Raw genomic sequence first — 13,156 nt, forward strand, 5'->3', positions numbered from 1 at the left:
GTGTTCTGACTCCCAAGGATTGCATTTGCCGTTAGTTTAAATTTTAAACTAACGGCAAATGCAATTAAATGCAATCGAGAGTGAGGTACAGTACGGCTGGGGATTGTCAGCACCCTGATTAGCTAGCCATTTCTGCACGGGGGGTGGGGGGGGGCTGCTCTAACAGTATGCTACCTGAGAATGGTCCCTAAGAGGCCATCTAATCAGATGTGAATTGCCAGAACAGTGTTTTGTGGCCACATCGCTTTTCCCTTAAAGCCAGGGCTGTGCAGTAAAGGGAAGGAGCTGGATGTGTCACACAACAGAACAATCCTCAAAACATGAAAGTGTTTCCGATCTCTTTGTGCAGGCACAGAAGCAACGAAGGGAGGTCCAGCAGTTGTGATAACTAGCATTTATTTATACTGCAGCGATGCCTGGAGGCCCCAGGTAACCCCAGCGTATTGCACAAGCACAGAGGGAGACGCTCCCGGCTAGCACAGCTCTACCAACCAGCCCGAGGGCTCGGGCTGAAACATCCAAGCCGCAGCCATGGGAAGGGACGCACCAGGCGAACCTGCAGACTCGGATCTCCTGGGCCCTAGCCCTGGGCCCGAACCATGTGAGATGCCCCCAGCCTCTTCTGTCGCGCCAGGGAGCGGCCGCGCAGCGAATCCTCTGGCCGAGGGGTGGGGCTGCGGGGATCCTACCCGGGAGGGAGCAGCGCGAGCAACAATAGGGGGCCGTTTCCATGGGAGGCAGCCTGAGGGGCTCCGCGGGGCGGGCAGGGTGAGACGAAGCCACGCCCACTACCCTCGGCGGTGCGATGGGGACAGGCCAGCCAGGGACGCTCCCTCGAGCCTGCGCACTAGAAGCGCCTCGGCCCCGAGTCCTCCGGCTCGCCGTCCCTTCCCAGCATGCCCTGAGCGGAGCTGCGCGCGCGGCCGGGAGTTCGGGGAGATTCGTGGCGCTATGGAGGCCGCTGCTGGCGCTTCGGATGTGTTCGACGCTATCGTGATGGCCGAGGAGAGGTGGGGCTGGCAGAGGAGAGCCCTGCCCGGGGCCGCGGCGGGGGAGGGGGAGAGAACAGCCCTTCCTGCCCCGGAGGGAAACGAACTTAGCCCGCTGCGGCTACAGGCGGGCGCGCGCCCTCCGAGCCGGAGCGCGAGCCCCTTTCGCGTGACGCGGCCGCAGTACGCTGGGCGGGGGCCGCATCGTGACTGGAAGCCGCCGTCAGCTGGCCGGAAGTAGCGTGTCGTTACGGTACAGTTCCGCTTTGCGGGCCTGGCACGCACGCGCCGGCTCCCTCCCTCCCCGCCCCTCCCGCTCTGAGGTCGGGCTGGGCGCGGGGCTGCGGCCGGCTCTGGTGCAAGGTGGATAAATAACAAAGGCCTGGAAAGGCGGCGGAGCCCGAGACTGGGGAGGTGCGTGACAGCCGTCAGCCCTTGGCGTTTAAAGCTGGAGGCGGCTAGGAGCCAGGAGCCTACCTGCCTGCTGCGGGGCCTGGGCAAACCGTGCTAAGCACAGCTGTGAAAAGCTCGGCCTAGCGCTCGCCCCATTGGGAAGGTGCAGTAACGAAGACATTTGTCTTACTGTGTTGCACTGTAGTGTGTGATCTGAAGGTCTCGTGAGGGGGAAACATTCTAAATACCTAAAGTAGCAAAAGCTCTCCCTGCCTCACCTACCTTACCAAAGCAGGGGGGGTTGTTTTTTAATGTATTAGGCTAAAGAATCATCGAAATTAAGATTTTATGTTAGTTTCTTTGCAAGGGTGGGCTGGAAAGAGAGCGTGCTGCATTGATTGGTATTTAAACTTCGGCCTCCATCATTGTAGACAAGATGTCTACCACCATCTATGTTACATATCTGAATGCTTTCTTTTAACACTAATTTCAGAGAGTATCCTCTTTAGATTTTCCTTTTCCTTCCCCAGCCTTTCTACCTTAACCAAGACATCAAATATTCAGAATACTACTGTAGGCGGTGTAGTGGTAGTAATGTTAGTCCTAGGATATAAGAGAGACAGGGTGAATGAGGTAATATATTTTATTGGACCAACTTCTGTTGGTGAGAGAAACAAAGCATTTGAGCCAGAGCTGGATCATCTAACAGAAATTTTGTCATCTTTAAATTGTATTCTTTAATATATTAAACAGCAGCTCTCTCACCAACAGGTTGGTCCAGTAAGTATTACTTCACCTACATTGTCTTTCTAATACCACTTTATAGCAGTTAGCGTGGTGTAATTGTTACTCCACTTTGTCTTATGAATAAACAGTCTGAAATTGCTTTGAAATATGTTGGAATTACAAAGACAATATTTCAGTAGAAATAATAAAATATTCAGTATTTTTATGGCCTAGTGTTTCTGCATTATGCCTTTGCTGATATAAAAAATTCATTCTAATAAAATCATATCTATTTTTCCCTTTACAGATTTCATGGTGAAGGGTATCAGGAAGGTTATGCTGAAGGAAGTCATGTTGGTGTTACTGAGGGAAGGAGGTATGGAGCACTACATGGTGCCAAGATTGGGTCTGAGGTAAATGTCAAAACTTTCTAAAAATCAGTATGTTTTTGAGATTAGATGGTGTTGTACTGAAGTAGTACCTGAGCAAAGCATGATGGGTGACCTAAGTCTTGTATTGTTTGTATTGCTCCATGGCCTTCATTCTACGAACACACAAAAAACTGATTTGTAAACTGTTCTGAATCTACCATTTAATCCCATACAAAAAACTATATTAAGAAAACACAGCATTGCTTGGTTAAGCACTTGAAATTCATGAGATGCCACAGTTGAGGTTGTATGTGCATGTGTGTTGTGCAGTCTTTAATGACATAATAACATCCTGTTCTCAAATAAAGACAATTTCACATTTTTTACCTCAATCCTAGATATACATGTGTTGTGTCTTGTACTACTATGCACTACTCTGTATATCAGGCAACGTCTGTGAAACTCACTTAAAGGAGGTATTTTGTCACATGAGTGCCTAAACATGAAGCTTTAACATTCTTAATATATGTTTGTATTGTTTGTTTTACGAGAAAAAGAGAAAAATAAAAACATAACAAGGAGCTTTACTCTCAACATGAAAACTCTTCTAGCTTGTACCTATTGGCAATAAGAGGATGTAACTTCCATAATCTGGAGCAGTTTGGCTAGATGCCACCTGGGCATTATATTCTATGCATCTTAATAGAGAAGAGGAGAAACCCACTCCTGTGCATCCCGGGAGCTGTGCAGGATCTAGGTTCCCACCTGCATACCTTTAAAAAAGCGAACAGCCCTTTCTACTTGTTTTTCACTTTTAGCACACTTTGTACTGTAATTTAACCAGACTACCGTACAGCCTACCTTGTCTCTTCAGTTAAATGTCCTGATCTGTTTGCACAGTCTCATTGAGATCGGTTGGATTTCTGTGCAAGATTGGGACATACATTTTGTGAAAGAGAATAACTCAATGAAATAAACAACAAGTGTTACCCTCCTATGCATTCAGTGAAGGATCCACCCCAATTTTCAGCTTTCTCCCTCTCACCATGTTAGGTGTAGAATGTTAATCAAAAAAAAATTGCAGTAATTATTTTATAATGTGAGCTATGTATTTTTCCCCCTCTTTTTCATAATTAAAAGAAAGCTTTCACCATTTTTGCTCAAATTCACTTTCAGGAATTATTCAGCTCCAAAGATCAGGGTTTCAGAAAATTGAGTGACAGAAAACTGGGCATTAGAATGAAGACTGTTATGGAACTGAAAGTGGCAGCCTTCTCTTTCAATATAATAAACAGTTAACTGCACCAAGAATTTGATCTTTCAGTGTTGGCTGCAGAACTTTCTGATTTCATGATACGGGCTTGCCTCAGAGGACTAAACAGGACTACCGAAGGAGCGGCAATCAAGACAATTGTAGCCATGCAAAAGCTCTCAGAACTTGCTTTCTTGGCTCTCAGAACCATTTTAAAAGATGCTAGATACAGATATCCTGCCAAATTTATTGCTTAGGTATTTATAGGGAGTAAAATTTTCAAAAACATCCAAGTGGCTTAAGCACTTAGGACCCCAGGTCTCATTGAAAGTCAGTGGGACTTAGGCTTCTAAATGCCTAAATCACGTTTGAAAATGTATGCTTTTGAAAATGTTACCTGTGTCTTAAATTCAGTGCCATTATTTCCCCCCCCTCCAAACACCCCCGCATGCAGCTGGATTTGTAATTATGAATCAGAAGTGTGGCAATGGAGGTATAAATTTCTGAGGGGTCAACGTAGATGAAATATGATGGGGCTTTTTGCAAAACTGCACAATCCATCACAGTTTAAATTGAAGAGGTTCAGCGCACACTGATGCAGAACACATTTTAGAAGTAGCATAGCAAGATGTTTCTATTTTGATTTGTTATGTGCTAGTGATTAAAAAAATACATTCTAGCTAAACTTATTGTTTAAATGAATACAGATAAAGAGGATTTTTTAAAATTGAATTCTTATAAATTCACAGATTGGATACTATCTTGGGTTTGCATTGACATGGCAGCATCTACTTCACAGATCTGCAGAAGAAAAGCCCAGGTATGGTTTAAAAAAAAAAGTATTTATTAATATTGCCCCACATTTAAGTTTCTTTTCTCTAAGGAGAGGTTAAATATTTTTATAGGTATCCTAGTAATGGCCTGCATTTCTTTAAGAAATATACAGGAGGAACAACCGATAGTTTATTTTTTCTTGGCATTACAAGAATCAAACTTGCCAACTGCAGGCAGAGTGGGGGTTTTTTTTGTTGTTTTTTTTAATGAAGTAAAGTAGAAACCATGACAGTATCATACATGCAAGGATGCCCTCTTCACAGCTATGTTGCTGAGAAAAATGTAAATTATTGATATAACTGTCAACATAATTTTTGAATGAAACTACTAGTTGTGAGTTTATCGAGTTCTTACTGCTAAAGATTGAAGGTCAGAGTTTATGCAGCATCTCTTAGGTCCATTTCCTTCAGCCATGGCTCACTCCCTACACTGAGATTGTGATGGGGGTCTGAGTAGGATATCGTACTGCCCTCCTACACCATGCTTGCACTGGGAGAATTCTCTGCCCACCTGTGGGGCAATATGCCACTGCTACAATCTGTGTGGGGCCATAGAGGAATGCCAGAATCCCTTCCTGCCTGTTTTTACCATTGCCTGTTCTTCTGCAGCATTCATACTTCCAGTGACAGGAGGAACACAGAGCCGAAATCTTGGTTCTGAGGAAAGGAGTCTGTTGTGTTGGCCCACCCAGGGCTTCCTTTTAGTACATGACAAATCTGGTGAGGTCCATGATTTGGCTCTGCTAATTGTGCCATCCATGAACTATGTAAGTTCTGTACATCTAGTTGTGTTTAGCCAGCAGTCTTAGATATTCAGGTCTTCTTAATATGACAGGATTGACAGGCCTGCTAGATTTTTATAAATTTCCATTTATATGGTGTCTTTCATCCCAAGTCTGGTATATAATTTTATTCATGTAATGCCTGTCTAACAGTGTATCACAGACACTTTGCAATACAACAACTAAAAACAAATTACTACAAATATACAAGATGTAAACAATTAAAACCTATGTAAAATCATAAATAAAATCAGTGTTGCTTCAAAAGCTTTCTTAAACATAAATGTTTTAAAACTTGCTTTAAAATAAGCCACTTCTGTTGTCTTCTTTTCCTAAAGTATGTGTGGTGGGGTAGAAATATTCCAGTCCTGGAGCAACAGGTGCCAAAATACAGAATTTTTGTATTCCAGAAAATCTATACTTTAGAGTAGACCTAAGAGCGTGGGATGGTGTAAAGGGATATTTAGGAATCCCTCAGTGAAAAACCTTGGGCTATGTTTACACTTAAAACTTCAGTTTAGACACTCTTTAGTGACTGGAGAGGTTCTCCATCTCTCTGAGAGGCAGTAGGTAGATTGACAGAAGAATTCTTCTTTTGATCTAGCATAGTCTACATCTGGGGTTGAGTTGGCATAGCTACATTGTAGCAAGTTTTTGGTGTAGACCAGCTCTTAGAGATAATTATAAATTCAGTTACGTTCATGTAGACAGCTAATGAAGTGAACACAACAAGAATATGGATTTTCCGCCATCCATCCTGTGTTACCCAGTTAGCTCAGTAAACTGTAACATTCAACATTTGTTCAAATACTAGGTATAATTCTTGATCAGGGCTGACACTAAATTAGGTATCAGCTGTGATAATAACTGATTTTTACATTAGTATGTGTGAGGGGAATAGCTTATGTGGAAATACAGACCTTATATAGAACTTAAAGTGTAATATTCCAAATAGGTTTTCTCTTGATAAGGTTGAAAGTAACTTTTCTCTATCAAGATGAAGATTTCAGCAGATAAAGTTGTTTGAGGTATATACCAGTTTTAGAACAGGAAGGTATTGAAATTGCCTTGTTGAAGAAATGGAGATGTTGTTGAAAGTGATCATAAGTTTGAACTTATTTGTAATTTTGCTAAATGTTTGCTAAATTGGCTGTTTCAATGGTGCTGTTTTTAATAAGATTTTTATATTGAACTTTTTGTAAACTGGTGACATAATGTCATCTTAAGACCTTGCTCTCAGATAAGACCATACTAGCTTCCTCTAAAGTGGTCTCATGTATTTGGATTGTTTATATTTATTTTGGGGAAAGGAGAGGTTGGGAAGAATGATCTCTCTCGGTAATACAAAACACAGAATTTTTTTTAATAGGACTTTTCCAGAGTGATGCTTGCTAAGGGTGACCTAATTTGAACCTAACTGGGCCAAGTTTCAAGTTAAGTCTTGCACCTGATTTGTCTGGAAAGGCATTGCAAGGCAGAGCAAAGCAAAGTTTCTAAACCAATACAATCAAAATGATTGAAGGGCAATGAAAACGATTAGGGGGCTGGGACACATGACTTATGAGGAGAGGCTATGGACACTGGGGTTGTTTAGTCTGCAGAAGAGAAGAGTGAGAGGGGATTTGATAGGAACCTTCAACTACCTGAAGGGGGGTTCCAAAGAGGATGAAGCTAGGCTGTTCTCAGTGGTGGCAGACGACAAAACAAGAAGAAATGGTCTCAAGTTGCAGTGGGGGAGGTCTAGTTTGGATATTAGGAAACGCTATTTCACTAGCAGGATGATGATGCACTGGAATGGGTTGCCTAGGGAGTTGGTGGAATCTCTATCTGCAGAGGTTTTTAAGGCCCAGCTTGTCAAAGCCCTGGCTGGGATGATTTAGTTGGTGTTGGTCCTGCTTTGGGCAGGCGATTGGACTAGATGATCTCCTGAGGTCTCTTCCAACCCTAATGTTCTATGATTCTATTAAATGGAAGTCTGAGAAGCTTTCAGGTCAACAAGCCATCTCCAGAAGGACTGATCTTCCAGAATCTCCCAGACTGATCACCTTGGGAAGAGGAAGTCACAACATCAACAACCAGGCTGCTCCAGCCTTTGACCAGTCTCTCCTTGCACTAGAAGAAGCCCCTTTAGTGAGAAGCTTTGTGCCAACAAAGCATCACTATCTCCTTTACTGCAGTTCCAGATCCTATTTTAGAAGAGACAAGAAGACTTAAGAGCTGAAAAGTGTGCATCCCCTCTCTTATCTATCTTTTTTTTTTGTTCGTTTGATTTTTATTTTTATTCATTGGGAGACACCCTAGCTTTTTATTTTCTGGGTGTGGAAGTAAATGTGTGGCTGTGCATTCATATTTGTATGAGAGCACCCATAAAGTCCACACAGCGAAGGTGCCTGAAAGAAAAGTTCCCCAGGTTTAAGCAGCCTTTTATATATTGTCTCAAAAAAGTATTCATTAAAGTGTGTTCTGTGTCCGTCTAAAAGTCCTAAGGGACTTGAGAGTGTCATCTATAATTTCTGGTAAATAAGAGCTGTTTAACATCTGCTGATCGAGATTGTCCTGTTAAAGTCTCTCTTATTAGATCCTTGGTGGGAGGAGGAAAGGGTTAAATGCCACGTAAGAATTGAAATCTGGGATGGAAACTTTATAACTTGCTCTGAGGCTGTGGTCTAGACATTAGATGATTATTTAGTTTCAGTATTAAAATACTTAATCAAATCTATAACAGCAGTGGTTGAATTTAGTAAAATTCTTCGGTTATGAGTCACACCTAAACAAACAGCTGCTACTTTAGACACCTCCTTGAGTTTTAAGAATTATTTAGTTCTAATTTGATTATTTAATTCCATTACTGTCTTGTGACTGATGTGTTTTCTTAATTTGATGGTATAGTTTTAATAGTAGCTTACCTTTGATGATTTTTTTAAAGTATTTTAATAAAATTTTATAAAAAGGTACTGAGTAATATTTCTTTTAATACCAGAACATTTGAAGACCTGGGTGGATACAAACCCAGTCAACCTAGAACCCTGATCAGCTTCTTCTAATTAGTTTTGGTTTGTGCAGATGCCCAATTACAGCTGTCTTGTTCACCTGACATACGCAGTGCATGTTAGTCTAATGTGAATACCACAACTCTGTTGCACTTTTGAGTGTTTTAGAACTCAGTGCCAGTAATAATGGTGACTATAGGCTCCCATTTCCATTTTAGCTGTCAGGAATCATTTTCTCAAGCCAGTGAGATGTAAGGGCATCAGTACTGTTTCATGAATGATCCAGAAGTAGTGCCAGAATGCCTGCAATCTCTGTTTGCCCTACCTGGAGAATGGCTTAATTACTTTTATTTTTTCCTTACTGCAACACAAGTGTGCCTTGCAAAATCTTTTTGATACAAGAGTCTGAATTTCTTAGTGCCTGTCCTGCCAAGTGGGAAGTAGATTTTTTTTAACTCTGCCATGTGTACAGTAACTCCTCACTTAATGTTGTAGTTATGTTCCTGAAAAATGCGACTTTTAAGTAAATGTTGTTAAGCAAATCCAATTTCCCCATAAGAATTAATTTAAAGGGGTAGGAGGGGGGTTAGGTTCCAGGGAAATTTTTTTTTGCCAGAGAAAAAATGTGTATGTACATATACACACACATAATATGTTTTAAACAAACAATTCTGTTCACAGCTATGATGATTGTGAAGCTTGGCTGAGGTGATGAAATTAGAGGGTGGGATATTTCCCAGGGAATGCCTTGCTCCTAAATCAGTGGTTCTCAAACTTTTGTACTGGTGACCCCTTTCACATAGCAAGCCTCTGAGTGCGACCCCCTCTCCCATAAATTAAAAATACCTTTTTATATATTTACCACCATTATAAATCCTGGAGGCAAAGCAGGGTTTGGGGTGGAGGCTGACAGCTCATGACCCCCCCCAATGTAATAACCTCATGACCCCCGGAGAGGTCCCAACCCCAGTTAGAGAACCCTGTACTAAATGATGAACTAGCACAGGCTGAGCCCTCAAGGGTTAACAGGTTGTTAATGTAGCCTCTCACACAAGGCAACGGCAAACATGAGGGAGGGGAGACAGCATAGCAGACAGAGACAGACATGCACCTTGTGTGTGGGAGAGAGAGAGAAATGCACACTTCCCCTTTAAGTAAGCTGACCCACTCCATTGTCTTTTTAAGTGGATCAGGAAGTTGAGACCAGCAGCTGCTGCCCCAGGCTCTCTCTCTCTCCATCTGTGTCCCCACCCTGCTCTATATGGAGAAGAAGGGGTAAGCAGGATGTCGAAGCAGGGGGGAAGGGGACACCCTGACATTAGCCCCCGCCCTTCTCCCCCTTCCCCTGCACAGCAAGTAGGAGGCTTGGGAACAGCTCCAAGGCAGAGGGCAGGAGCAGCACATGGCAGTGAGGGGAGGGACAGCTGCTACTGGTAGCCTGCTGGGCAGCTGCTGCACAGGGAACTTAGGGGAGCGGGGAGCTAATGTGGGAGCTGATAGAGGGGCTGCTGGTCCACCCTGGTTTCAAGCCCCCACCAGCTAGCTGCAACAGGCTGCTCTTCCTGCAAGCAGTGGACGAAGCAGGCAGCTGCCAAACTAGGTTAGAAGGGAGCATTGCACAACTTTAAACCAGCATGTTCCCTAATTGATCAGCAAAGTAACAACGAAACAGTGTTAACCAGGACGACTTTAAGTGAGGAGCTACTGTATATCCATAGGTCATTATACATTTTCTAGTGTCAAGTTGTGGTAAAGGTACCTTCAAGAGCCACCACCATGCATACACAACTTTGAAATTTTGGCAATCTGCTTAATAATACGTTGCATTTTCATAGTTCCCTCCAGCCACTGGTCTGGAAACATGTTATAAATATTTCCTAATACTATATTTTCTAATGAGTCTATGGAAAAATCTTTGTCAAGATATTTACAAATGTGTTTAACACAAAGTACACACACTGTGTGTATTGAAAAACTGACACAGCATATAATTGACATTGGTAGTCTCATTGACCAAAATGGGGAACATTGTGTGAAAAAACAGTGGCAGGATTGATCATGTATTTTGAAGTGTAACACTTTAATATTAAATACTCAGCGTTGTCTTTATGTGGCAACTGAAACAATCTTATTTCTGCTGAACAGAACTACCATAAGAAAATGTTTCATTTTTTGCAGTAAAAAAATAAAGGCCCTGGAAACATTAATAGGAATGATTCAGAAATACCCTTATGAAGACCCCACTTATGACAAACTTCATGAAGATTTGGAAAAAATCAGAGGAAAATTTAAACAGGTTTGTAGTATTTAGTTGTCATCTTAGAAGGTAATAATTTCCAAAAAGACTGCAGTCTAAATTGGCAGTAATATAAAGCTGCAATTATGCAGTTCAGAGTAATTATTTTTACGTAATCTTTCTGGGCTACTTGTACCAGTTACAATTGTAATGTTTATTTAACTTAGCACGGGGGTGCAAAATATGGTGAATTCTCTCCAGTCCATAGCAAGTGCAATAAACTCATCCTAAAGGAAAAAGGCTAAAAAGCCATTTAATACTGACTTGAGAGAGAGCTGTGGAAGAGAGGAGAAAAAAGTAGAAATGGGGAGGGTGTCTTGTTACAAATTTACCTGAAATACGCACACATTTTAAAACACCTATGTGTTCTTTTTTTTTTTTTTAGGTTTGCTCATTGTTAAATATTCAATCTGATTTTAGAATCAATCCTGAAAGATCTGCACTTACTTTTTGAGCATAACAGATGAAGATAAACATATATGAACAAAGAAGAAATGTTAAGGAACAGATATCTGGGGGACTGATTATAATAATAATAAAGGCAGGTAAAGTCAGAATATAAACAGGTTTTTAATTTCCAAAAAGGAGGGTAGAAGAGTTAAGCAGTAGTGGAAAGGAACCACTTTAATGTTTGCTGTGTCCCAGTTTTATTTGTTCATTGCAAAGTCAGTGTATGTCCTGTTTAAAAAACAAAAATGCAAAACTTCCATACTCGTGCAACACTAATCCCATATTGATAATCTGTCTTTAATTTCTGTGGGAAAAATCAATTGCTTCTATGATGGTTTGTTTTACTATGTTTCTCCCTTGTTTATTATCCAAAGGATGGATATTTCAAAACATGTATCGATCACTAAGAATTTACACAATATGTATATTTACACAAATAGGTAGTAAGATATTTTCCTTGTCTTGAGGAGCTTACAATAAAGAGCTATGTTATTTTTGATATTGAAAGAATGAAGCAGAGGATGGGATAACAGTGAAGAGTAGGTATATTACAGACATGGTTCTCAAAGCAGCTACAGCTCAAAACAGAATATTGCTGCTCTATTGTTGATCTTCTGTATTATTTCCATAAGCTCTGGCACCTGATGTCTGATCCAGTGCAGAAAAAATATATTGTCAGCTGAAAGTGCTGAAAATATTTAAAAGAAAGAAAGAAAGAAAAAAAAGATTGAGATCTACCGCTTAGAATAACTAACTAATGATGAAGTGTTTGAGGTAATATCTTTTACTGGACCTCTTCACCCACTTTGTGTCTCTGACATCATGGGACCAAAAATACTGCAATAATTGAGTGATAAATTGTTTTCAAGATGGAAAATGTATTTTTCAGTTTCATTCAGAAAATGGATGCTGGCAGAATATGTAAGTGAATATTCAACTATGTTAGTTTAACAAATTATTTTGTTCGAAAGATATTCTGTATTTTGGTGCTAGAATATTTATGTAACTTTTCACAAATAGAATGTAATGTGATCACTTCTAGAAAGCATTTCACTACAGTGTAGTGTATGTATATCTGTGGAGCTGCTTCATTTATCAATCAGTGAGCAACATTCCTTTGTTCATTTTTTAATTAATTTTTCTACATACAACTATACCAAAATTCATCATAATACACAAAGTAAATAAAGAGGGTTACAACATTCCTTTTAACGTGTGTGTTCATCCTGCTTTCACATTTGAGAGGTCAAGAGGGGAAGTTGCACTACAATTTTAGACAGTAAATTCTAACAGTGATATACTAAATCTTTAAATTTTTTTGACACCTATGCCACGAAACAGAGGCTTCGTGTAATAACTATCATATTTTGACATGTTTGAATATCTGTTTACATAGCGAAGCATTTCAACAAATCATATATATAAAGTAACTGCTTTAGAGCCACCTATTGGAAGAAGATATTACATCGACTCAAAAATAAGACCCAAACGTAAAACTTGCAAGAAATTACAAATATATCTTCACACTGCTAAAATTGAGATTATATAAAATGTATACATGTGACTCATATTTAAATATTTTCGATTATGATGTAAAATAGTTTTTCTTTTGAAATAGTTTTGTTAAAGTATTTATACTGCTGTAGCTTGCATTGATTTAATTAATGCATAAAGAAAATGGAAAATATTCTAAAATAGATAACTATAACACATCAGAAAGAATTGTATGTCTGATCTTGTTTATGAATGTATGTAAATGTTTCAAAACAAATATTTTTTCAGATCAATGGAAAACATTGAAAGCGCTATCATACAATACATTGATGATCAGTTAATATCAATAAAAGGGGTCTGCATGTTAAACATGTTCAGCAATTAACATTATTAAAAGCTTTTTGTATGGGTATTTGGTTTGTTGCCCTGCAGCATCTTTCACTGACAAATTTTGGAAGCAAGATACCATCCTAGAATGGTCTATAAAACAGTGTTATGGGGTGACTACCCCACACAAGCTCTGAGTAGATAAAAAGGGTCAATTAAGCATGTGACAGGCTGCTGGAGGAGAGCCAGGGAC

General features: G+C 40.4%; 1 protein-coding gene across 2 annotated transcripts; it reads left to right on the plus strand.

Annotated features, from left to right (window-relative positions):
* Positions 1 to 403: 403 nt before the first annotated feature.
* Positions 404 to 12,947, plus strand: LTO1 (LTO1 maturation factor of ABCE1). 2 transcript variants are annotated; one of them, XM_030560116.1, is made up of 5 exons: positions 404 to 1,010; positions 2,416 to 2,521; positions 4,481 to 4,551; positions 10,515 to 10,632; positions 11,018 to 12,947. In XM_030560116.1, the coding sequence occupies exons 1-5, from the start codon at positions 532 to 534 to the stop codon at positions 11,084 to 11,086; spliced, it is 843 nt and encodes a 280-aa protein (XP_030415976.1). In that variant the 5' UTR covers positions 404 to 531; the 3' UTR covers positions 11,087 to 12,947. The 2 variants fall into 2 exon arrangements, with proteins under 2 accessions (XP_030415976.1, XP_030415977.1); XM_030560117.1 differs by lacking the exons at positions 10,515 to 10,632; positions 11,018 to 12,947 and adding an exon at positions 5,174 to 5,331 and having other exon boundaries at positions 405 to 1,010.
* Positions 12,948 to 13,156: the final 209 nt, after the last annotated feature.

Source organism: Gopherus evgoodei, chromosome 4 (genome assembly GCF_007399415.2).
Source record: "Gopherus evgoodei ecotype Sinaloan lineage chromosome 4, rGopEvg1_v1.p, whole genome shotgun sequence".
Taxonomy (NCBI): domain Eukaryota; kingdom Metazoa; phylum Chordata; order Testudines; family Testudinidae; genus Gopherus; species Gopherus evgoodei.